General features: G+C 42.3%; 1 protein-coding gene across 1 annotated transcript in view; it reads right to left on the bottom strand.

The window, feature by feature from the left end:
- Positions 1 to 6489: 6489 nt before the first annotated feature.
- The window catches only part of LOC135039834 (oocyte zinc finger protein XlCOF6-like), a 135810-nt gene continuing 119241 nt past the window's right edge, over positions 6490 to 23058 (bottom strand). The window contains exon 2 of the mRNA XM_063954763.1: positions 6490 to 8462. Coding sequence (XP_063810833.1) covers positions 7174 to 8462 — 1289 coding nt within the window. The 3' untranslated portion in view covers positions 6490 to 7173. The remainder of the gene's footprint in view (positions 8463 to 23058) is intronic.

Genomic DNA, 23058 nt, shown 5'->3' with positions numbered 1-23058 from the left:
AATGTTACTTATACATTTCCCCTTCTGTATATAGAACGTATGGTGTAACTAGATCTGACTCCCGTCATTCTCTCCAGTAATAATGTTAATTATACATTTCTCCTTCTGTATATGTAACGTATGGTGTAACTAGATCTGACTCCTGTCATTCTTACCAGTAATAATGTTACTTATACATTTCCTCTTCGGTATATGTAATGTATGGTGTAACTAGGTCTGACTCCTGTCATTATCACCAGTAATAATGTTACTTATACATTTCCCATTCTGCATATGGAACGTATGGTGTAACTAGATCTGACTCATGTCATTCTCACCGATAATGTTACTTATACATTTCCCCTTCTGTGTATGGAATGTATGGTGTAACTAGATCTGACTCCTGTCATTCTCACCAATAATAATGTTACTTATACATTTCCCCTTCTGTATATGGAACGTATGGTGTAACTAGATCTGACTCCTGTCATTCTCACCAGTAATAATGTTACTTATACATTTCCCCTTCTGTATATAGAACGTATGGTGTAACTAGATCTGACTCCCGTCATTCTCACCAGTAATAATGTTAATTATACATTTCCCCTTCTGTATATGGAACGTATGGTGTAACTAGATCTGACTCCTGTCATTCTCTATGGTAATAATGTTACTTATACATTTCCCCTTCTGTATATAGAACGTATGGTGTAAGTAGATCCGACTCCTATTGTTCTCACCGGTAATAATATTACTTATACTTTTCTCTAACTGTATATGTAACATATGGTGTAACTAGATCTGACTCCTGTCATTCTCACCAGTAATGTTACTTATACATTTCCCCTTCTGTATATGTAACGTATGTTATAACTAGATATGACTCGTCATTCTCATCAGTGATAATGTTACTTATACATTTCCCCTTCTGTATATGTAAAGTATGGTGTAACTAGATCTGACTCCTGTCATTCTCACCAGTAATAATGTTACTTATACATTTCCCCTTCTGTATATATAAAGTATGGTGTAACTAGATCTGACTCCTGTCACTCTCACCAGTAATAATGTTACTTATACATTTCCCCTTCTGTATATGTAACGTATGGTGTAACTAGATCTGACTTCTCTCATTCTCACCAGTAATAATGTTACTTATACATTTCCCCTTCTGTATATGTAACGTATGGTGTAACTAGATCTGACTCCTGTCATTTTCACCAGGAATATTGTTACTTATACATTTCTCCTTCTGTATATGGAACGTATGGTGTAATTAGATCTGACTTCTGTCATTCTCACCAGTAATAATGTTACTTATACATTTCCCCTTCTGTATATGGAACGTATGGTGTAAGTAGATCTGACTCCTGTCATTCTCTATGGTAATAATGTTACTTATACATTTCCCCTTCTGTATATGGAACGTATGGTGTAAGAAGATCTGACTCCTGTCATTCTCACCAGTAATAATGTTACTTATACATTTCCCCTTCTGTATATATAAAGTATGGTGTAACTAGATCTGACTCCCGTCATTCTCACCAGTAATAATGTTAATTATACATTTCCCCTTCTGTATATGGAACGTATGGTGTAAGTAGATCTGACTCCTGTCATTCTCTATGGTAATAATGTTACTTATACATTTCCCCTTCTGTATATGTAACGTATGGTGTAACTAGATCTGACTCCTGTCACTCTCACCAGTAATAATGTTACTTATACATTTCCCCTTCTGTATATGTAACGTATGGTGTAACTAGATCTGACTCCTGTCATTTTCACCAGGAATATTGTTACTTATACATTTCCCCTTCTGTCTATGTAACGTATGGTGTAACTAGATCTGACTCCCGTTATTCTCACCAGTAATAATGTTAATTATACACTTCTCCTTCTGTATGTGTAACGTATGGTGTAACTAGATCTGACTCCTGTCATTCTCACCAGTAATAATGTTACTTATACATTTCCTCTTCGGTATATGTAATGTATGGTGTAACTAGGTCTGACTCTTGTCATTCTCACCAGTAATAATGTTACTTATACATTTCCCCTTCTGTATATAGAACGTATGGTGTAACTAGATCTGACTCCCGTCATTCTCACCAGTAATAATGTTAATTATACATTTCCCCTTCTGTATATGGAACGTATGGTGTAAGTAGATCTGACTCCTGTCATTCTCTATGGTAATAATGTTACTTATACATTTCCCCTTCTGTATATGGAACGTATGGTGTAAGAAGATCTGACTCCTGTCATTCTCACCAGTAATAATGTTACTTATACATTTCCCCTTCTGTATATATAAAGTATGGTGTAACTAGATCTGACTCCTGTTATTCTCACCAGTAATAATGTTACTTATACATTTCCCCTTCTGTATATAGAACGTATGGTGTAACTAGATCTGACTCCCGTCATTCTCACCAGTAATAATGTTAATTATACATTTCCTCTTCGGTATATGTAATGTATGGTGTAACTAGGTCTGACTCCTGTCATTCTCACCAGTAATAATGTTACTTGTACATTTCCCCTTCTGTATATATTAAGTATGGTGTAACTAGATCTGACTCCTGTTATTCTCACCAGTAATAATGTTACTTATACATTTCCCCTTCTGTATATAGAACGTATGGTGTAACTAGATCTGACTCCCGTCATTCTCACCAGTAATAATGTTAATTATACATTTCCCCTTCTGTATATGGAACGTATGGTGTAACTAGATCTGACTCCTGTCATTCTCTATGGCAATAATGTTACTTATACATTTCCCCTTCTGTATATAGAACGTATGGTGTAAGTAGATCTGACTCCTGTCATTCTCACCAGTAATAATGTTACTTATACATTTCCTCTTCAGTATATGTAATGTATGGTGTAACTAGGTCTGACTCCTGTCATTATCACCAGTAATAATGTTACTTATACATTTCCCATTCTGCATTTGGACGTATGGTGTAACTAGATCTGATTCATGTCATTCTCACCGATAATGTTACTTATACATACCCCCTTCTGTGTATGGAATGTATGGTGTAACTAGATCTGACTCCTGTCATTCTCACCAATAATAATGTTACTTATACATTTCCTCTTCTGTATATGGAACGTATGGTGTAACTAGATCTGACTCCTGTCATTCTCACCAGTAATAATGTTACTTATACATTTAACCTTCTGTATATAGAACGTATGGTGTAACTAGATCTGACTCCCGTCATTCTCACCAGTAATAATGTTACTTATACATTTCCCCTTCTGTATATATAAAGTATGGTGTAACTAGATCTGACTCCTGTCATTCTCACCAGTAATAATGTTACTTATACATTTCCCCTTCTGTATATGGAACGTATGGTGTAAGTAGATCTGACTCCTGTTGTTCTCACCGGTAATAATATTACTTATACATTTCCCCAACTGTATATGTAACATATGGTGTAACTAGATCTGACTCCTGTCATTCTCACCAGTAATAATGTTACTTATACATTTCCCCTTCTGTATATGTAACGTATGTTATAACTAGATATGGCTCGTCATTCTCATCAGTGATAATGTTACTTGTACATTTCCCCTTCTGTATATGTAACGTATGGTGTAACTAGATCTGACTCCCGTTATTCTCACCAGTAATAATGTTAATTATACATTTCTCCTTCTGTATGTGTAACGTATGGTGTAACTAGATCTGACTCCTGTCATTCTCACCAGTAATAATGTTACTTATACATTTCCTCTTCGGTATATGTAATGTATGGTGTAACTAGGTCTGACTCCTGTCATTCTCACCAGTAATAATGTTACTTATACATTTCCCCTTCTGTAATATAAAGTATGGTGTAACTAGATCTGACTCCTGTCATTCTCACCAGTAATAATGTTACTTATACATTTCCCCTTCTGTATATGTAACGTATGGTGTAACTAGATCTGACTCCTGTCATTCTCACCAGTAATAATGTTACTTATACATTTCCCCTTCTGTATATATAAAGTATGGTGTAACTAGATCTGACTCCTGTCATTCTGACCAGTAATAATGTTACTTATACATTTCCCCTTCTGTATATGTAACGTATGGTGTAACTAGATCTGACTTCTGTCATTCTCACCAGTAATAATGTTACTTATACATTTCCCCTTCTGTATATGTAACGTATGGTGTAACTAGATCTGACTCCTGTCTTTTTCACCAGGAATATTGTTACTTATACATTTCCCCTTCTGTATATGGAACGTATGGTGTAATTAGATCTGACTTCTGTCATTTTTACTGGTAATAATGTTACTTATACATATCCCCTTCTGTGTATGTGACGTATGGTGTAACTAGATCTGACTCCTGTCATTCTGACCAGTAATAATGTTACTTATACATTTCCCCTTCTGTATATGGAACGTATGGTGTAACTAGATCTGACTCCTGTCATTCTCACCAGTAATAATGTTACTTATACATTTCCCCTTCTGTATATAGAACGTATAGTGTAACTAGATCTGACTCCCGTCATTCTCACTAGTAATAATGTAAATTATACATTTCCCCTTCTGTATATGGAACGTATGGTGTAACTAGATCTGACTCCTGTCATTCTCTATGGTAATAATGTTACTTATACATTTCCCCTTCTGTATATGGAAGTATGGTGTAAGTAGATCTGACTCCTGTTGTTCTCACCGGTAATAATATTACTTATACATTTCCCCTTCTGTATATGGAACGTATGGTGTAACTAGATCTGACTCCTGTCATTCTCACCAGTAATGTTACTTATACATTTCCCCTTCTGTATATGTAACGTATGTTATAACTAGATATGACTCGTCATTCTCATCAGTGATAATGTTACTTGTACATTTCCCCTACTGTATATGGAACTTATGGTGTAACTAGATCTGACTCCTGTCATTCTCACCAGTAATAATGTTACTTATACATTTCCTCTTCAGGATATGTAATGTATGGTGTAACTAGATCTGACTCCTGTCATTATCACCAGTAATAATGTTACTTATACATTTCCCATTCTGCATGTGGAACGTATGGTGTAACTAGATCTGACTTCTGTCTTTCGCACCAGTAATAATGTTAATTATACATTTCCCCTTCTGTATATGGAACGTATGGTGTAAGTAGATCTGACTCCTGTTGTTCTCACCGGTAATAATATTACTTATACATTTCCCCAACTGTATATGTAACATATGGTGTAACTAGATCTGACTCCTGTCATTCTCACCAGTAATGTTACTTATACATTTCCCCTTCTGTATATGTAACATATGTTATAACTAGATCTGACTCATCATTCTCATCAGTGATAATGTTACTTATACATTTCCCCTTCTGTATATGTAATGTATGGTGTAACTAGATCTGACTCCTGTCATTCTCACCAGTAACAATGTTACTTATACATTTCCCCTTCTGTATATGTAACGTATGGTGTAACTAGATCTGACTCCTGTCATTCTCACCAGTAATAATGTTACTTATACATTTCCCCTTCTGTATATGTAATGTATGGTGTAACTAGATCTGACTCCTGTCACTCTCACCAGTAATAATGTTACTTATACATTTCCCCTTCTGTATATGTAACGTATGGTGTAACTAGATCTGACTCCTGTCATTCTGACCAGTAATAATGTTACTTATACATTTCCCCTTCTGTATATGTAACTAGATCTGACTCCTGTCATTCTCACCAGTAATGTTACTTATACATTTCCCCTTCTGTATATGTAACATATGTTATAACTTGATCTGACTCATCATTCTCATCAGTGATAATACTACTTATACATTTCCCCTTCTGTATATGGAACGTATGGTGTAACTAGATCTGACTACTGTCATTTTCACCAGGAATATTGTTACTTATACAGTTCCCCTTCTGTATATGGAACGTATGGTGTAATTAGATCTGACTTCTGTCATTCTCACTGGTAATAATGTTACTTATACATATCCCCTTCTGTGTATGTGACGTATGGTGTAACTAGATCTGACTCCTGTTATTCTCACCAGTAGTAATGTTACTTAAACATTTCCCCATTCTGTATATGTAACGCATGGTGTAACTAGATCTGACTCCTATCATTCTCACCAGTAATAATGATACTTATACATTTCCCCTTCTGTACATGTAAAGTATGGTGTAACTATATCTGACTCCTGTCATTCTCACCAGTAATAATGTTACTTATACATTTCCCTTCTGTATATGTGACGTATGGTGTAACTAGATCTGACTCCTGTCATTCTCACCAGTAATAATGATACTTGTACATTTCCCTTCTGTATATGTAACGTATGGTGTAACTAGATCTGACTCCTGTCATTCTCACCAGTAATAATGTTACTTATACATTTCCCCTTCTGTATATGTAACGTATGGTGTAACTAGATCTGACTCCTGTCATTCTCACCAGTAATAATGTTACTTATACATCACTTTCCTCCCAATAGCACTCACGGAACTTTACATTCACATTTACACAGAGCACAAGATACACAATAAGTAGAACAGAATAAAGACCTCAGCATGTGGGATGTATATTTAGGAAGTGAAGGAACATTAATGAAACATGTGAGTAACAGTCCTCAGTCTGTTTGTGGTCTCCAGGGTGGAGGTCTCTTGGACTGTGCGAGGCAGCAGGTTCCATGGTCAGGGCTGCATAGCTAACAGATCAACCACAAATGAATTATGGCAGATTCTTGGTACTGCTGGTAACAGTCTGAGGGGGAGAGGTAAAGAATTCCAGAGAAAGGGAGCAGCACGTGAAAAATCTTGGATAGGAGTGTGAGGAAGTAATCAGAAGACAGGAGAGTCGGCGTGCATTAGCAAATGGACCTGTTTCGCTAGGACTGAGTCACGGCCAACTGGCATCACCCACACCTGGAGCTCAGCTAGACATTTAGTATTGGTATTGTTTTCAGTACCTGGAGCAAAGACAGGTTATCTGCATAGTAGAGGTAAAGGAGGACATGACGTCTTATTATTTCACCCAGTAGCAGCATGTATATTGTAAAAAAAAAAAACCACACAGGACATAGTATAAAACCTGAAGGAACAATGCAGGGAAATGGTGAAGATGAGTATACTCCAGAAGATTAAAATGGTTCCCCACCTGTGTGATGTCTACTGTGTCCAACAAGAGGTGATTTATTAATCACTCAGAGCATGCAAATGGCTTCAAACGTCTGTGAGTTCTCTCATGTTGAACAAGATGTGATTTCTGTATAAAACTTTTCCCACACTCAGAACATGAAAATGGCTTCTCACCTGTGTGACGTCTCTCATGTGTAACAAGATGTGATTTCCGTATAAACCCTTTCCCACACTCAGAACATGAAAATAGCCTCTCACCTGTGTGACTTCTCTCATGTGTAACAAGATGTGACTTGTGTGAAAAACCTTTTCCACACTCAGAACAAGAAAATGGCTTCTCTCCAGTGTGAGTTCTCTCATGTGTAACAAGTTGTGACTTTTGTGAAAAACCTTTTCCACACTCAGAACAAGAAAATGGCTTCTCTCCAGTGTGACTTCTCTCATGTTGAACAAGATTCGATTTCAGTGAAAAACATTTGCCACACTCAGAACATGTAAATGGCTTCACTCCGGTGTGACTTTTCTCATGTATAACAAGATATGACTTGTGTGAAAAACCTTTTCCACACTCAAAACAAGAAAATGGCTTCTCTCCAGTGTGACTTCTCTCATGTTGAACAAGATTCGATTTCAGTGAAAAACATTTCCCACACTCAGAACATGGAAATGGCTTCTCTCCGGTGTGACTTCTCTCATGTATAACAAGAGTTGATTTCTGTGCAAAACATTTCCCACACTCAGAACATGAAAATGGCCCCTCTCCGGTGTGATTTCTCTCATGTGTAACAAGACATGATTTGTGTGAAAAACGTTTTCCACACTCAGAACATGAAAATGGCTTCTCTCCGGTGTGACTTCTCTCATGTTGAACAAGATTCGATTTCAGTGAAAAACATTTCCCACACTCAGAACATGTAAATGGCTTCACTCCAGTGTGACTTCTCTCATGTATAACAAGATATGACTTGTGTGAAAAACCTTTTCCACACTCAGAACAAGAAAATGGCTTCTCTCCGGTGTGACTTCTCTCATGTATAACAAGAAATGATTTCTGTGTAAAACATTTCCCACACTCAGAACATGTAAATGGCTTCTCTCCGGTGTGACTTCTCTCATGTCTAATAAGAGTTGATTTCACTGCAAAACATTTCCCACACTCAGCACATGATAATAGCTTCTCTCCGGTGTGACTTCTCTCATGTCTGATAAGAGTTGATTTCAGTGCAAAACATTTCCCACACTCAGAACATGAAAATGGCTTCTCTCCGGTGTGACTTCTCTCATGTTGAACAAGATGTAATTTCCGTGTAAAACATTTCCCACACTCAGAACATGTAAATGGACTCTCACCTATGTGAGTTTTCTGATGTATGACAAAATATGATTTGGATGTAAAACATTTCCCACACTCAGAACATGAAAATAGCTTCTCTCCGGTGTGACTTCTCTCATGTATAACAAGAAATGATTTCCGTGCAAAACATTTCCCACACTCAGAACATGGAAATGGTCTCTCACCTGCCTTAGATGGCTGATGTGCAATAAGCTTTGTGTTCTGTGTAAAACAAGGTGCATCTATAGAACAGGAAAACACTGTATCTACTGTCAGAGCTGTAACAGATGCACCAATATCAGAGTGATCATGAGAACATTTCCCAGGATCAGAGGGATCAGCTGATAGAGCTGGATGTATAATTGGGGTAATGAGATTAGTTCCTGGAGAATCCTGTCTACTGTCATCTTTTATTTCACAATCCGGGGATGATATTAGATGTCCTTCTGAGATATTCCTGCTAGTGTGTCCATCTGCTGGAAATAAAATACATTTTGGAAATGTGAATTTTCATAAAACAATTAAAATCTGGTAAATATCATGATCAAAACTGGAAAATTACTATAAAATGAGTAGACAAGACCCAGGGTGTTACATGGTACAATATATAATTCTGTAACAGACATTGTATCCAGTACTGTATTTCTGGCATTGCTTTTATGTTTATCTTTAAAATAATACTAGGAAGCTTGGACAGGAGTGTTACTAACACTGAGAGATCATGTGGGATTACTAGAGGTGACATGGGCTGTGCAGTAATATTACATTACCTGTGCATACATTTAGGTAACACTGAGATCATGTGGGATTATTAGAGGTGACATGGGCTGTGCAGTAATATAACATTACCTGTGCATACATTTAGGTAACACTGAAAGAACATGTGGGATTACTAGAGGTGACATGGGCTGTGCAGTAATATAACATCGCCTGTGCATACATTTAGGTAACACAGAGATCATGTGGGATTACTAGAGGTGACATGGGCTGTGCAGTAATATAACATCGCCTGTGCATACATTTAGGTAACACCGAGATCATGTGGGATTACTAGAGGTGACATGGGCTGTGCAGTAATATAACATCGCCTGTGCATACATTTAGATAACACTGAGAGATCATGTGGGATTACTAGAGGTGACATGGGCTGTGCAGTAATATAACATCGCCTGTGCATACATTTAGGTAACACAGAGATCATGTGGGATTACTAGAGGTGACATGGGCTGTGTAGTAATATAACATCGCCTGTGCATACATTTAGGTAACACTGAGAGATCATGTGGGATTACTAGAGGTGACTTGGACTGTGCAGAAATATAACATCGCCTGTGCATACATTTAGGTAACACTGAGCTCATGTGGGATTACTAGAGGTGACTTGGGCTGTGCAGTAATATAACGTCGCCTGTGTATACATTTAGGTAACACTGAGATCATGTGGGATTACTAGAGGTGACATGGGCTGTGCAGTAATATAACAACGCCTGTGCATACATTTAGGTAACACTGAGATCATGTGGGATTACTAGAGGTGACATGGGCTGTGCAGTAATATAACATTACCTGTGCATACATTTAGGTAACACTGAAAGATCATGTGGGATTACTAGAGGTGACATGGGCTGTGCAGTAATATAACATCGCCTGTGCATACAATTAGGTAACACCGAGATCATGTGGGATTACTAGAGGTGACATGGGCTGTGCAGTAATATAAAATCGCCTGTGCATACATTTATATAACACTGAGAGATCATGTGGGATTACTAGAGGTGACATGGGCTGTGCAGTAATATAACATCGCCTGTGCATACATTTAGGTAACACTGAGCTCATGTGGGATTACTAGAGGTGACTTGGGCTGTGCAGTAATATAACGTCGCCTATGCATACATTTAGGTAACACTGAGATCAAGTGGGATTACTAGAGGTGACATGGGCTGTGCAGTAATATAACATCGCCTGTGCATACATTTAGGTAACACTGAGATCATGTGGGATTACTAGAGGTGACATGGGCTGTGTAGTAATATAACATCGCCTGTGCATACATTTAGGTAACACTGAGATCATGTGGGATTACTAGAGGTGACATGGGCTGTGCAGTAATATAACATCGCCTGTGCATACATTTAGGTAACACTGAAAGATCATGTGGGATTACTAGAGGTGACATGGGCTGTGCAGTAATATAACATCGCCTGTGCATACATTTAGGTAACACAGAGATCATGTGGGATTACTAGAGGTGACTTGGGCTGTGCAGTAATATAACGTCGCCTGTGCATACATTTAGGTAACACTGAGATATCATGTGGGATTACTAGAGGTGACATGGGCTGTGCAGTAATATAACATCGCCTGTGCATACATTTAGGCAACACTGAGAGAACATGTGGGATTACAAGAGGTGACATGGGCTGTGCAGTAATATAACATCTCCTGTGCATACATTTAGGTAACACTGAGAGATCATGTGGGATAACTAGAGGTGACATGGGCTGTGCAGTAATATAACGTCGCCTGTGCATACATTTAGGTAACACTGAGATCATGTGGGATTACTAGAGGTGACATGGGCTGTGCAGTAATATAACATCGCCTGTGCATACATTTAGGTAACACTGAGATCATGTGGGATTACTAGAGGTGACATGGGCAGTAATATAACATCACCTGTGCATACATTTAGGTTACACTGAGAGATCATGTGGGATTACTAGAGGTGACATGGGCTGTGCAGTAATATAACATCGCCTTTGCATACATGTAGGCAATACTGAGATCATGTGGGATTACTAGAGGTGACATGGGCTGTGCAGTAATATAACATCGCCTGTGCATACATTTAGGTAACACTGAAAGATCATGTGGGATTACTAGAGGTGACATGGGCTGTGCAGTAATATAACATCGCCTGTGCATACATTTAGGTAACACAAAGATCATGTGGGATTACTAGAGGTGACTTGGGCTGTGCAGTAATATAACGTCGCCTGTGCATACATTTAGGTAACACTGAGAGATCATGTGGGATTACTAGAGGTGACTTGGGCTGTGCAGTAATATAACATCGCCTGTGCATACATTTAGGTAACACTGAGATCGTGTGGGATTACTAGAGGTGACATGCGCTGTGTAGTAATATAACATCGCCTGTGCATACATGTAGGTAACACTGAGATCATGTGGGATTACTAGAGGTGACATGGGCTGTGTAGTAATATAACATCGCCTGTGCATACATTTAGGTAACACTGAGAGAACATGTGGGATTACTAGAGGTGACATGGGCTGCGCAGTAATATAACATCGCCTGTGCATACATTTAGGTAACACTAAGATCATGTGGGATTACTAGAGGTGACATGGGCTGTGTAGTAATATAACATCGCCTGTGCATACATTTAGGTAACACTGAGAGAACATGTGGGATTACTAGAGGTGACATGGGCTGCGCAGTAATATAACATCACCTGTGCATATATTTAGGTAATACTGAGATCATGTGGGATAACTAGAGATGACATGGGCTGTGTAGTAATATAACATCGCCTATGCATACATTTAGGTAACACTGAGAGAACATGTGGGATTACTAGAGGTGACATGGGCTGTGCAGTAATATAACATCTCCTGTGCATACATTTAGGTTACACTGAGAGAACATGTGGGATTACTAGAGGTGACATGGGCTGCGCAGTAATATAACATCGCCTGTGCATACATTTAGGTAACACTGAGAGATCATGTGGAATTACTAGAGGTGACACGGGCTGTGCAGTAATAGAACATCACCTGTGCATACATTTAGGTAACACTGAGAGATCATGTGGGATCACTTGAAGTGACATGGGCTGTGCAGTAATATAACATCACCTGTGCATACATTTAGTTAACACTGAGAACATGTGGGATTACTAGAGATGACATGGGCTGTACAGTAATATAACATCGCCTGTGCATACAGTTAGGTAACACTGAGATCATGTGGTATTACTAGAGGTGACATGGGCTGTGCAGTAATATAACATCACCTGTGCATACATTTAGGTTACACTGAGAGATCATGTGGGATTACTAGAGGTGACATGGGCTGTGCAGTAATATAACATCGCCTTTGCATACATGTAGGTAATACTGAGATCATGTGGGATTACTAGAGGTGACATGGGCTGTGCAGTAATATAACATTGCCTGTGCATACATTTAGGTAACACTGAGATCATGTGGGATTACTAGAGATGACATGGGCTGTGCAGTAATATAACATCGCCTGTGCATACATTTAGGTAACGCTGAGAGATCATGTGGGATTACTAGAGGTGACACGGGCTGTGCAGTAATCTAACATCGCCTGTGCATACATTTAGGTAATGCTGAGAGATCATGTGGGATTACTAGAGGTGACATGGGCTGTGCAGTAATATAACATCACCTGTTCATACATTTAGGTAACACTGAGAGATCATGTGGGATTACTAGAGGTGACACGGGGTGTGCAGTAATATAACATTGCCTGTGCATACATTTAGGTAACACTGAGATCATGTGGGATTACTAGAGGTGACTTGGGCTGTGCAGTAATATAACATCGCCTGTGCATACATTTAGGTAACACTGAGAGATCATGTGGGATTACTAGAGGTGACATGGGCTGTGCAGTAATATAACATCGCCTGTGCATACATTTAGGTAACACTGAGATCATGTGGGATTACTAGAGGTGACATGGGCTGTGCAGTAATATAACATCGCCTGTGCATACATTTAGGTAACACTGAGAGATCATGTGGGATTACTAGAGGTGACATGGGCTGTGCAGTAATATAACATCACCTGTGCATACATTTAGGTAACACTGAGATCATGTGGGATTATTAGAGGTGACATGGGCTGTGCAGAAATATAACATCGCCTGTGCATACATTTAGGTAACACTGAGAGATCATGTGGGATTACTAGAGGTAACACGGGCTGTGTAGTAATATAACATCGCCTGTGCATACATTTAGGTAACACTGAGAGACCATGTGGGATTACTAGAGGTGTCTTGGGCTGTGCAGTAATATAACATCGCCTATGCATACATTTAGGTAACACTGAGAGATCATGTGGGATTACTAGAGGTGACATGGGCTGTGCAGTAATATAACATTGCCTGTGCATACTTTTAGGTAACACTGAGATCATGTGGGATTACTAGAGGTGACATGGGCTGTGCAGTAATATAACATTGCCTGTGCATACATTTAGTAACGCTGAGAGATCATGTGGGATTACTAGAGGTGACACGGGCTGTGCAGTAATATAACATCGCCTGTGCATACATGTAGGTAACACTGAGATCATGTGGGATTACTAGAGGTGACATGGGCTGTGCAGTAATATAACATCGCCTGTGCATACATGTAGGTAACACTGAGATCATGTGGGATTACTAGAGGTGACATGGGCTGTGCAGTAATATAACATTGCCTGTGCGTACATTTAGGTAACACTGAGAGATCATGTGGGATTACTAGAGATGACATAGGCTGTGCACTGATAATAGGATTTTGGTACTTACCAGGTAAATCCTTTCTTTGAATCCATAGGGGGCACTGGAGTACTCTTGGTATATGGACGGCTTTAGCAAGAACAGGGCACTGAATATTTAAGTTTAGAAATCCCCTCCATATCCCAGAGTACCTCAGATTTTTTTCTACTGAGCCGAACAGGAGTGATAGAGAGGTTGACAATGGAGAATATATAACATAACGGACAACAATAAAGTTGACATATAACGTTACTGCCAACTAAACAGTTGACACTATAACCGATAGAACTTTAAACTTTGAACCAGTCGGTGAGAATGTGTTACCATAAGATCCCCTGAACTTACCACAAACCAGGTAACACTGCTCTGGGTGGGCGTCCAGTGCCCCCTATGGATTCAAAGAAAAGGATTTACCTGGTAAATACCAAAATCCTATTTTCTTTTTCATCCACTAGGGGTCACTGGAGTACTCCTGGGAAGTACTAAAGCTTCCCACATGGGCGGGAGAGCTGTTTGGCAGCTGTGACACTAAGCGGCCAAAGCTAGATGCTGATGCCGCAAATGTATCAAACTTGTAAAAACGCACAAACGTGTGCACTGATGACCATGTAGCCGCACGGCAAAGCTGTGTCGTAGAAGCCCCACGACCAGCTGCCCATGAATTCCCACAGAACGTGTGGAATGAGCTGTTACTGATGTAGGTGGCTGTAACCTAGCATGAAGATAAGCCTAACGTATGGTCAGTTTAATCCATCTGGATAAGGTCGGCTTAGAAGCTGGCCAACCCATCTTGGCAGCATCATAGAGAACAAACAATGTGTCCGTCTTACGAACTGTAGACGTTCAGGATACATAAACGCGTAGTGCGCGTACCACATCCAAAGTTCCAGAATCTTCTGTTAATACAGGAACTACTATTGGTTGATTGATGTGAAAAGATGACACTACCTTTGGCAAGAAAGCGGGATTCGTCCGAAGTTCCGCTCTGTCATCATGAAACACCAAATACGGTGGCTTGCATGACAAGGCACCAAAATCGGAAACACGCCTTGCCAAAGCTAAGGCTAGGAGAAAAATAGTTTTCCCAAGTGAGAAACTCAATATTCACTTGTTGTAAGGGCTCAAAATATGAAGACTGTAAGAAATCTAAAACCAGATTCAAGTCCCATGGCGCTGTAGGTGGAATGAATGGAGGCTGTACTCTGAGGACACCTTGCAGAAAGGTGTGTACAGTTGGCAATAGAGCCAATCGTCTTTGAAAGTAAATTGACAAAGCAGATACCTGCACCTTTAGTGTAGATAAACGCAGTCCTCCATCTAACCCCGTTTGTAGAAATAACAAAAGACGGGATTACTTGAAAGATAATGTCGGAAACTTCCGAGCTTCACACCAACCTATATAGGCACGCCAAATTCTGTAATAATGAGCTGCCGTAACTGGCTTCCTAGCACGTAACATGGTTGGTATAACCGATTCTGGAATGCCCTCTCTTCTTAAGAGGGCGGTCTCAACAGCCACACCCCGTCAAACGCAGCCGCGCTAAATCGGGGTAAAGGAACGGACACTGTTGTAGCAGGTCCGGACGTAGTGGGAGCGGCCAAGGATCGTCTGCGAGTAGTCCGCGGAGATCCGAGAACCAAGCTCTCCGAGGACAATGAGGTGCCACTAGTATGACTGTGGGGGACTCTCTTTTGATCCGTTTTAGCAACAGAGGGAGCAGCGGAAATGGTGGAAACAGATACACGAGGCTGTACGGCCATGCGATTGTGAGAGCATCCACCGCCACTGCCTTTGGATCTCGCGTTCTGGACACATACTGGGGCGTTTGGTGATTGTGGCGAGATGCCATCAGGTCCACCTGAGGGTAACCCCACCTCTGGACCAACATATGAAACACTTCTGGTTTTAATGCCCAGTCTCCTGAATGAAAATCCCGACTGAGATAATCTGCCTCCCAGTTGTCCACTCCCAGAATGAACACCGACAATATCACTTGGTGATATTCGTCCCAGTTGAGGATTCAAGCTACTTCCTGCATTGCCATGCGGCTTCTCGTTCCTCCTTGTTTGTTGATGTACGCGACCGCCGTCGCATTGTCTGACTGCACCTGGACAGTCTGAAACCGAAGCATGTGCACTGCTTGTCGTAGCGCATTGTAAATTGCCCGGAGTTCCAGGACATTTATAGACAGCAATCTTTCGTGATCCGCCCAGAGACCCTGGAGCTGACAATTTTGAACTACAGCTCCCAAACCTCAGACTCACGTCCGTCGTTATAATTATCCAATTCCAGGCGCCGAACCATTTCCCTGCAGTTAGATTGTGTACTTTGAGCCACCAGAGTAGAGATACCCTGGCCTATGGTGACAACCTCACCCTGTGGTGAATCTGCAGATGCGAGCATGACCACTGTGCGAGCACATCCAGTTGAAAAGGACGTGAGTGAAATCTTCCGAACTGAAGCGCTTCGAAAGCCGCCACCATTGTGCCTAAGAGGCGAATGCACAAATGTACCGAGACTGTGCGTGGCTTGAGCACTAATTGTACCAGATGACGAATAATCTGTACTTTCTGTTCTAGTAGGTAAATTCTTAGATTTACCGTATCGAGAATCATACCTAGGAATTGAAGTCGTTGAGACGGAATTAGATGTGATTTCTTGAAGTTGACAATACAACCGTGCTGAACTAGTACATTGTACGTTAGCAACGCATGTTGGAGGAGCATCTGTTGAGACGGAGCTTTGATGAGCAGATCGTCCAAGTACGGAACTATTATCACTCCCAGGGATCTGAGATGAGCTATCATCACAGACATCACTTTGGCTTCTCGTCAGCTCCTCGGGTATTCACCAAACGGTAGAGCCTGAAACTGGTTATGGTTCTGCCGTATTGCAAAACGCAAGAACCTCTGATGAGGTGGCCAAATCGGAATGTGTAAGTACGCATCCTTGAGATCTAGCGTAATCATGAATTCCTGTGGCTCTAAACCTGCAATTACTGACCGCAGAGATTCCATCTTGAATCTGTTGTAAGTGATGTACTGATTGAGACCCTTTAAGTTCAATATTGGCCTGACGGAGCCATCCGGCTTTGGTACTACAAACAGACTGGAATAATAACCCTGACCTTGTTGTTGTACAGGGACCGGAATCAAAACTGCTGAATCCAGCAGGAATTGAATGGCAATTTGCAGAACCGCCCTCTTGTCGTCCGACAGAGGCAGTCCTGTCTTGAAAAACCGCAGTGGCGGGAGACAGTCGAACTCTCTTTTGTAACCTTTTAACACTAAATTGCGGATCCACCCATCTGTGGATGTCTGGAACCACGCCAAATGGAACGTCTGAAGGCGTGCTCCCGCAATTGGAGATCAGAGATGGGTTGGGAACCCGTCATGCCACTGGCTTGTCGGTGACCTTAGCGTCCTGATGACTGGTGTTGGTTTGTTGGAAACTACGTCCTTGACCTCGTCTACCAGTCGTGGCTGTTCCTTTACCACGGCCTCAAAAGGGCTGAGGTCTAAAGGATTTGAACGCCGGGCCAGAGTATTTCCGTCTAGGTACCGTTGGAGGCAATGGTAGGAAAACAGACTTTCCTCCCGTGGCCTCAGAAATCCATTTATCCAATTCAGGACCAAACAACTTCTAGCCACCATAAGATAACGCCTCTATACCTCTTTTGACCTCTGCCTCCGCTTGCCAAGAACGCAGCCAGAGTGCTCGTCGTGCTGTAACTAGCAATGATGAAAGGCGAGAAGTGAGCTGACAGACGTCAGTAGAAGCTGTACATAGATACTCAGCAGCTTCACAGATTTGGTCAGCGAGAAGTATAAGGTGATCGTCATGCAGGGCAGACTTGAGTTCTGTTATCCATACCATTAGCGCCTTAGTTACCCAAATGCCAACCAACCCAGGTCTAAGCAACACACAGGCTGCTATATACATGGATTTTAGCATAGCTTCTATTTTACGGTCTGAAGGGTCTTTAAGCGTAGTAGCAGTTGGTACTGGTATGGTTAATTTCTTCGTAAGTTTTGATACAGACGAATCCACCAATGGCGGATTCTCCATGTAGCTGTCACAGACTCTGGAAAAGGGTAACTGGATTTAAATCTGCGAGGTATAGAAAACCGTTTATCCGGATTCTTTTGTGTTTCTACTAACATCTTATTAAGAGATTCCGAAACAGGAAAACACATTGGAGATCTCTGTCGTTTAGTAAAGACGACTTCATCATTTGTCAGAGGCTGCTCAGTTTCTGTACACTTCAGAGACTGACGTACCGCTCTGATGAGATTATCAATGCCCGGACTGTCAATATCCTTACTATCTGACTGCTGATCCAATTCGCCTTCCTCATGCTCATCTTGCGCAGTGAGGTCTGGCATAGAATCAGAATGCAACATAGCAGAAACTGGTAAATCATAAGACAAATTAAATTTATCCCTTCTACCCAAAATGGACTTGGACCTTTGGCAAGGCTGAGACCCGTCCGTTAGTTCTGGCAGTCTCACCCTTGACTCAGATCTTGCCGCTTCCCGCTCTTGTCGAGCGGCGGCCAATTGTGATTGCAATCCAGCAATGACATCTGTTAGCATAGCCCATGGAGGGTTCGGAAATTAAGCCGGCTTTGAAACCAGAGCGGAAATCGTATTCAAAGCTGAATTCACAAAACATACTGTACATGTGGTAGACCCATCCGGTAACACACTCTTACAGACATTGCAGTGAAACTGCTTTTTAGTTTTTGCTGGTGCCTTACTCATTATGCAGACAGACAATACAATATACAAAGACAGACAACTTGCACGACTCAGTAAAATAGTACTAAGGTGTGTCATATATATATATATATATATATATATATATATATATATATGGGCAAGTGCAGTGCACGTGGCCAGTATTATATGAAATCTGAACCCAAATTCCCACTAACACCCCTGCGCCTCCGGTGGAGAAGTGTTGTAGGACAGGATCTTCCAAACTGAAAGAGAAACAGGATTGAACAGGAAGCATGGTTAAAATGGCCCCCATGCCATGCTTACACTAATAATCACATGTCAGGTTATAACACACATTTAAAGTCTACAACCTGTAACCAACTGCATTAAAAAGCAACCCTGTTACTATAGGCTTAAAAGCCAATGTAATTATACCACAACCCCTGCAGCCTTGCCTTTCCATGTTAACATACTCTCTCCCCCCCTTTGCAGCCGCGCTGCTGTGAGAAGACTCGTCCCCCCCTCCCCACTGTACTCCGAGTATCGTCGTGAACCGGAGATCTTGCAGGGAGCCGGGGAGCCTGTATAGCGGCGGGACGTGGCGGTGGACTTCCAGCGGGGAGCGGGTGCCTGGGAGTGGGTGACAGGCGGATCTGCGGCCGGCGCTGTGCACAGCGTACTGTGAGCGGCTTTGAGCGGCGGCGGCAACTAGCAGGCAGCACTGGGGTGCACTAAACAACGTTCTCCACACAGCGGGGCAGCAGCGTGAGCTGACCGTCCCCAGCATACCTGAACTCCAGTGGTGAGGGGCTATGACGGGGCTTCTTCTGTAAGCTCCGTCCAGCTTCCTGCAGGATGTCTGCTCTTGGCTGTGAGGGTGCTCTTTTAGTGAGGACCGACACGCCAGTAGCTGCTTGTAGCAGCTTCCACTATCCTGGACCCACGCCTTTTGGAAGGGGGGAAGGGATGTGAATAAAGTGTAGTAAAAATCAAAATCAAAAATAAAATATTCAAAATAAGTGTGGGTGCTCCACACAATCTCTGTTAGTGCTTGAGCACAGAAAAACCACTGAGGTACTCTGGGATATGGCGGGGAGGAGAGTTCTAAATTTAAATATTCAGTGCCGTTCTTGCTAAAGCCGTCCATATCCCAAGAGTACTCCAGTGACCCCTAGTGCATGAAACAGAAACTTCTTTTCAGGGTTTGGTCAAACTCCCTCAAAAAGAGTATTTTGTTCGTGAGGAGGGAAAGTTACATTTAATTTATCTTCCTTATAAAAAAATAAGAATTTACTCACCGGTAATTCTATTTCTCGTAGTCCGTAGTGGATGCTGGGGACTCCGTAAGGACCATGGGGAATAGACGGGCTCCGCAGGAGACTGGGCTCTCTAAAAGAAAGATTAGGTACTATCTGGTGTGCACTGGCTCCTCCCTCTATGCCCCTCCTCCAGACCTCAGTTAGGGAAACTGTGCCCGGAAGAGCTGACACTACAAGGAAAGGATTTGGAATCCAGGGTAAGACTCATACCAGCCACACCAATCACACCGTACAACTTGTGATAACCATACCCAGTTAACAGTATGAACAACAACTGAGCCTCATTCAACGGATGGCTCATAACAATAACCCTTTATTAAACAATAACTATATACATGTATTGCAGAGAGTCCGCACTTGGGACGGGCGCCCAGCATCCACTACAGACTACGAGAAATAGAATTACCGGTGAGTAAATTCTTAGTTTCTCTGACATCCTAGTGGATGCTGGGGTTTCCATAAGGACCATGGGGATTATACCAACGCTCCCAAACGGGCGGGAGAGTGCGGATGACTCTGCAGCACCGAATGAGCAAACTCAAGGTCCTCCTCAGCCAGGGTATCAAACTTGTAGAACTTAGCAAATGTGTTTGAACCCGACCAAGTAGCAGCTTGGCAAAGCTGTAAAGCCGAGAACCCTCGGGCAGCCGCCCAAGAAGAGCCCCCCTTCCTTGTGGAATGGGCTTTCACTGACTTTGGATGCGGCAATCCAGCCGCAGAGTGAGCCAGCTGAATCATGCTACAGATCCAGCGAGCAATAGTCTGCTTCAAAGCAGGAGCGCCAACCTTGTTCGCTGCATACAGAATAAACAGCGAGTCAGACTTTCTGACTCCCGCCGCTCTGGAAACATACATTTTCAGAACCCGGACTACGTCCAGCAACTTGGAGTCCTCCAAGTCCCTAGTAGCCACAGGCACCACAATAGGTTGGTTCAAATTAAACGATGATACCACCTTAGGGAGAAATTAGGGACGAGTCCTCAATTCTGCCCTGTCCATATGGAAGATCAGATAGGGGCTTTTACATGACAACGCCGCCAATTCTGACACCCGCCTAGCCGATGCTAAGGCCAATAGCATGACCACTTTCCACGTGAGATACTTTAGTTCCACGGTTTTAAGTGACTCTAACCAGTGGGATTTCAGGATATCCAACACCACATTAAGATCCCAAGGTGCCACTGGTGGCACAAAAGGGGGGTGAATATGCAGCCCACCCTTAACCAACGTCTGAACCTCAGGCAGTGAAGCCAGTTCTTATTGAAAGAAAATGGATAGGGCCGAAATCTGAACCTTTATGGACCCCAAATTTAGGCCCATAGTCACCCCTGACTGTAGGAAGTGCAGGAAACGACCCAGCTGGAATTCCTCTGTAGGGGCCTTCCTGGCCTCACCCCAAGCAACATATTTTCGCCATATACGGTGATAATGCTTTGCTGTCACGTCCTTCCTAGCCCTTATCCACGTAGGAATAACTTCATCCGGAATGCCCTTTTCTGTTAGGATCCGGCGTTCAACCGCCATGCCATCAAACGCAGCCGCGGTAAGTCTTGTAACAGACAGGGCCCTTGTTGCAACAGGTCCTGTCTGAGAGGCAGAGGCCATGGGTCCTCTGTGATCATCTCTTATAGTTCTGGGTACCAAGTCCTTCTTGGCCAATCCGGAACAATGAATATTGTTCTCACTCCTCTTTTTCTTACTATTCTCAGCACCTTGGGTATGAGAGGAAGAGGAGGAAACACACAGACCGACTGGAACACCCACGGTGTCACTAGTGCGTCTACAGCTATCGCCTGAGGGTCCCTTGACCTGGCGCAATATATTTTTAGCTTTTTGTTGTGGCGGGATGCCATCATGCCCACCTGTGGCAGTTCCCATCGATTTGTAATCTGTGTGAGGACTTCTTGATAAAGTCCCCACTCTTCCGGGTGGAGGTCGTGTCTGCTGAGGAAGTCTGCTTCCCAGTCGTCCCCTCCCGGACTGAACACTGCTGACAGTGCGCTTACAAGATTCTCCGCCCAGCGAAGAATACTGGTGGCTTCTACCATCGCCACCCTGCTCCTTGTGCCGCCTCGGCGGTTTACATGAGCCACCGCGGTCTGACTGGATCAGAACCGGTTGGTCGCGAAGCATAGTCTCCGCTTGACTTAGGGCGTTGTATATGGCCCATAGTTCCAGGATATTGATGTGAAGGCAAGTCTCCTGCCTTGACCACAGCCCTTGGAAAAAATTTTTTTCCTGTGCGACTGCCCCCCACCCTGGGAGGCTTGCATCCGTGGTCACCAGGACCCAGTCCTGAATGCCGAACCTGCTACCTTCAAGAAGGTGAGCACTCTGCAGTCACCACAGGAGAGACACCCTGGCTCTGGGGAATAGGGTGATTAACTGATGCATCCGAAGATGTGATCCGTTCAGTAAGTCCCATTGGAAGGTCCTCGTTTGAAACCCGCCGAAGGGAATGGCCTCGAATGATGCCACCCTCCTTCCCAGGACACAAGTGCAGTGATGCACTGACACCTGTTTTGGTTTTAATAGATTCCTGACCGGTGTCCCGAGCTCCTGAGCTCTCTCTATCTTGGTCTGTATCTAGGATCGTTCCTAGGAGATGCAGATGAGTTGTAAGAACCAACTGCGACTTTGGAATATATAGAATCCAGCCGTGTTGCCATTACACTTCCAGAGAAAGTGATATGCTGTTCAGCAACTGCTCTCTTGATCTCGCTTTTATGAGGAGATCGTCCAAGTACGTGATAATAGTGACACCTTGCTTCCGCAGGAGCACCATCATTTCCGCCAATACCTTGGTGAACATTCTCAAGGCCGTGGAGAAACCAAGCGGCAACCTCTGAAATTGGTAATGACCATCCCGTACCTTAATTCTGAGGTACGCCTGATGAGGTGGATAAATGGGGACCTGAAGGTATGCATCCTTTATGTTGCGAGTCACCTTTCAGGCTTACAATGATCGCTCCTAGCGATGCCATCTTGAACTTGAACCTTTACAGGTATATGTTCAGGGATTTTAAATTC

Source organism: Pseudophryne corroboree, unplaced genomic scaffold, assembly GCF_028390025.1.
Source record: "Pseudophryne corroboree isolate aPseCor3 unplaced genomic scaffold, aPseCor3.hap2 scaffold_713, whole genome shotgun sequence".
In the NCBI taxonomy this organism is placed as follows: domain Eukaryota; kingdom Metazoa; phylum Chordata; class Amphibia; order Anura; family Myobatrachidae; genus Pseudophryne; species Pseudophryne corroboree.
This window is presented reverse-complemented; position numbering and strand designations above follow the sequence as displayed.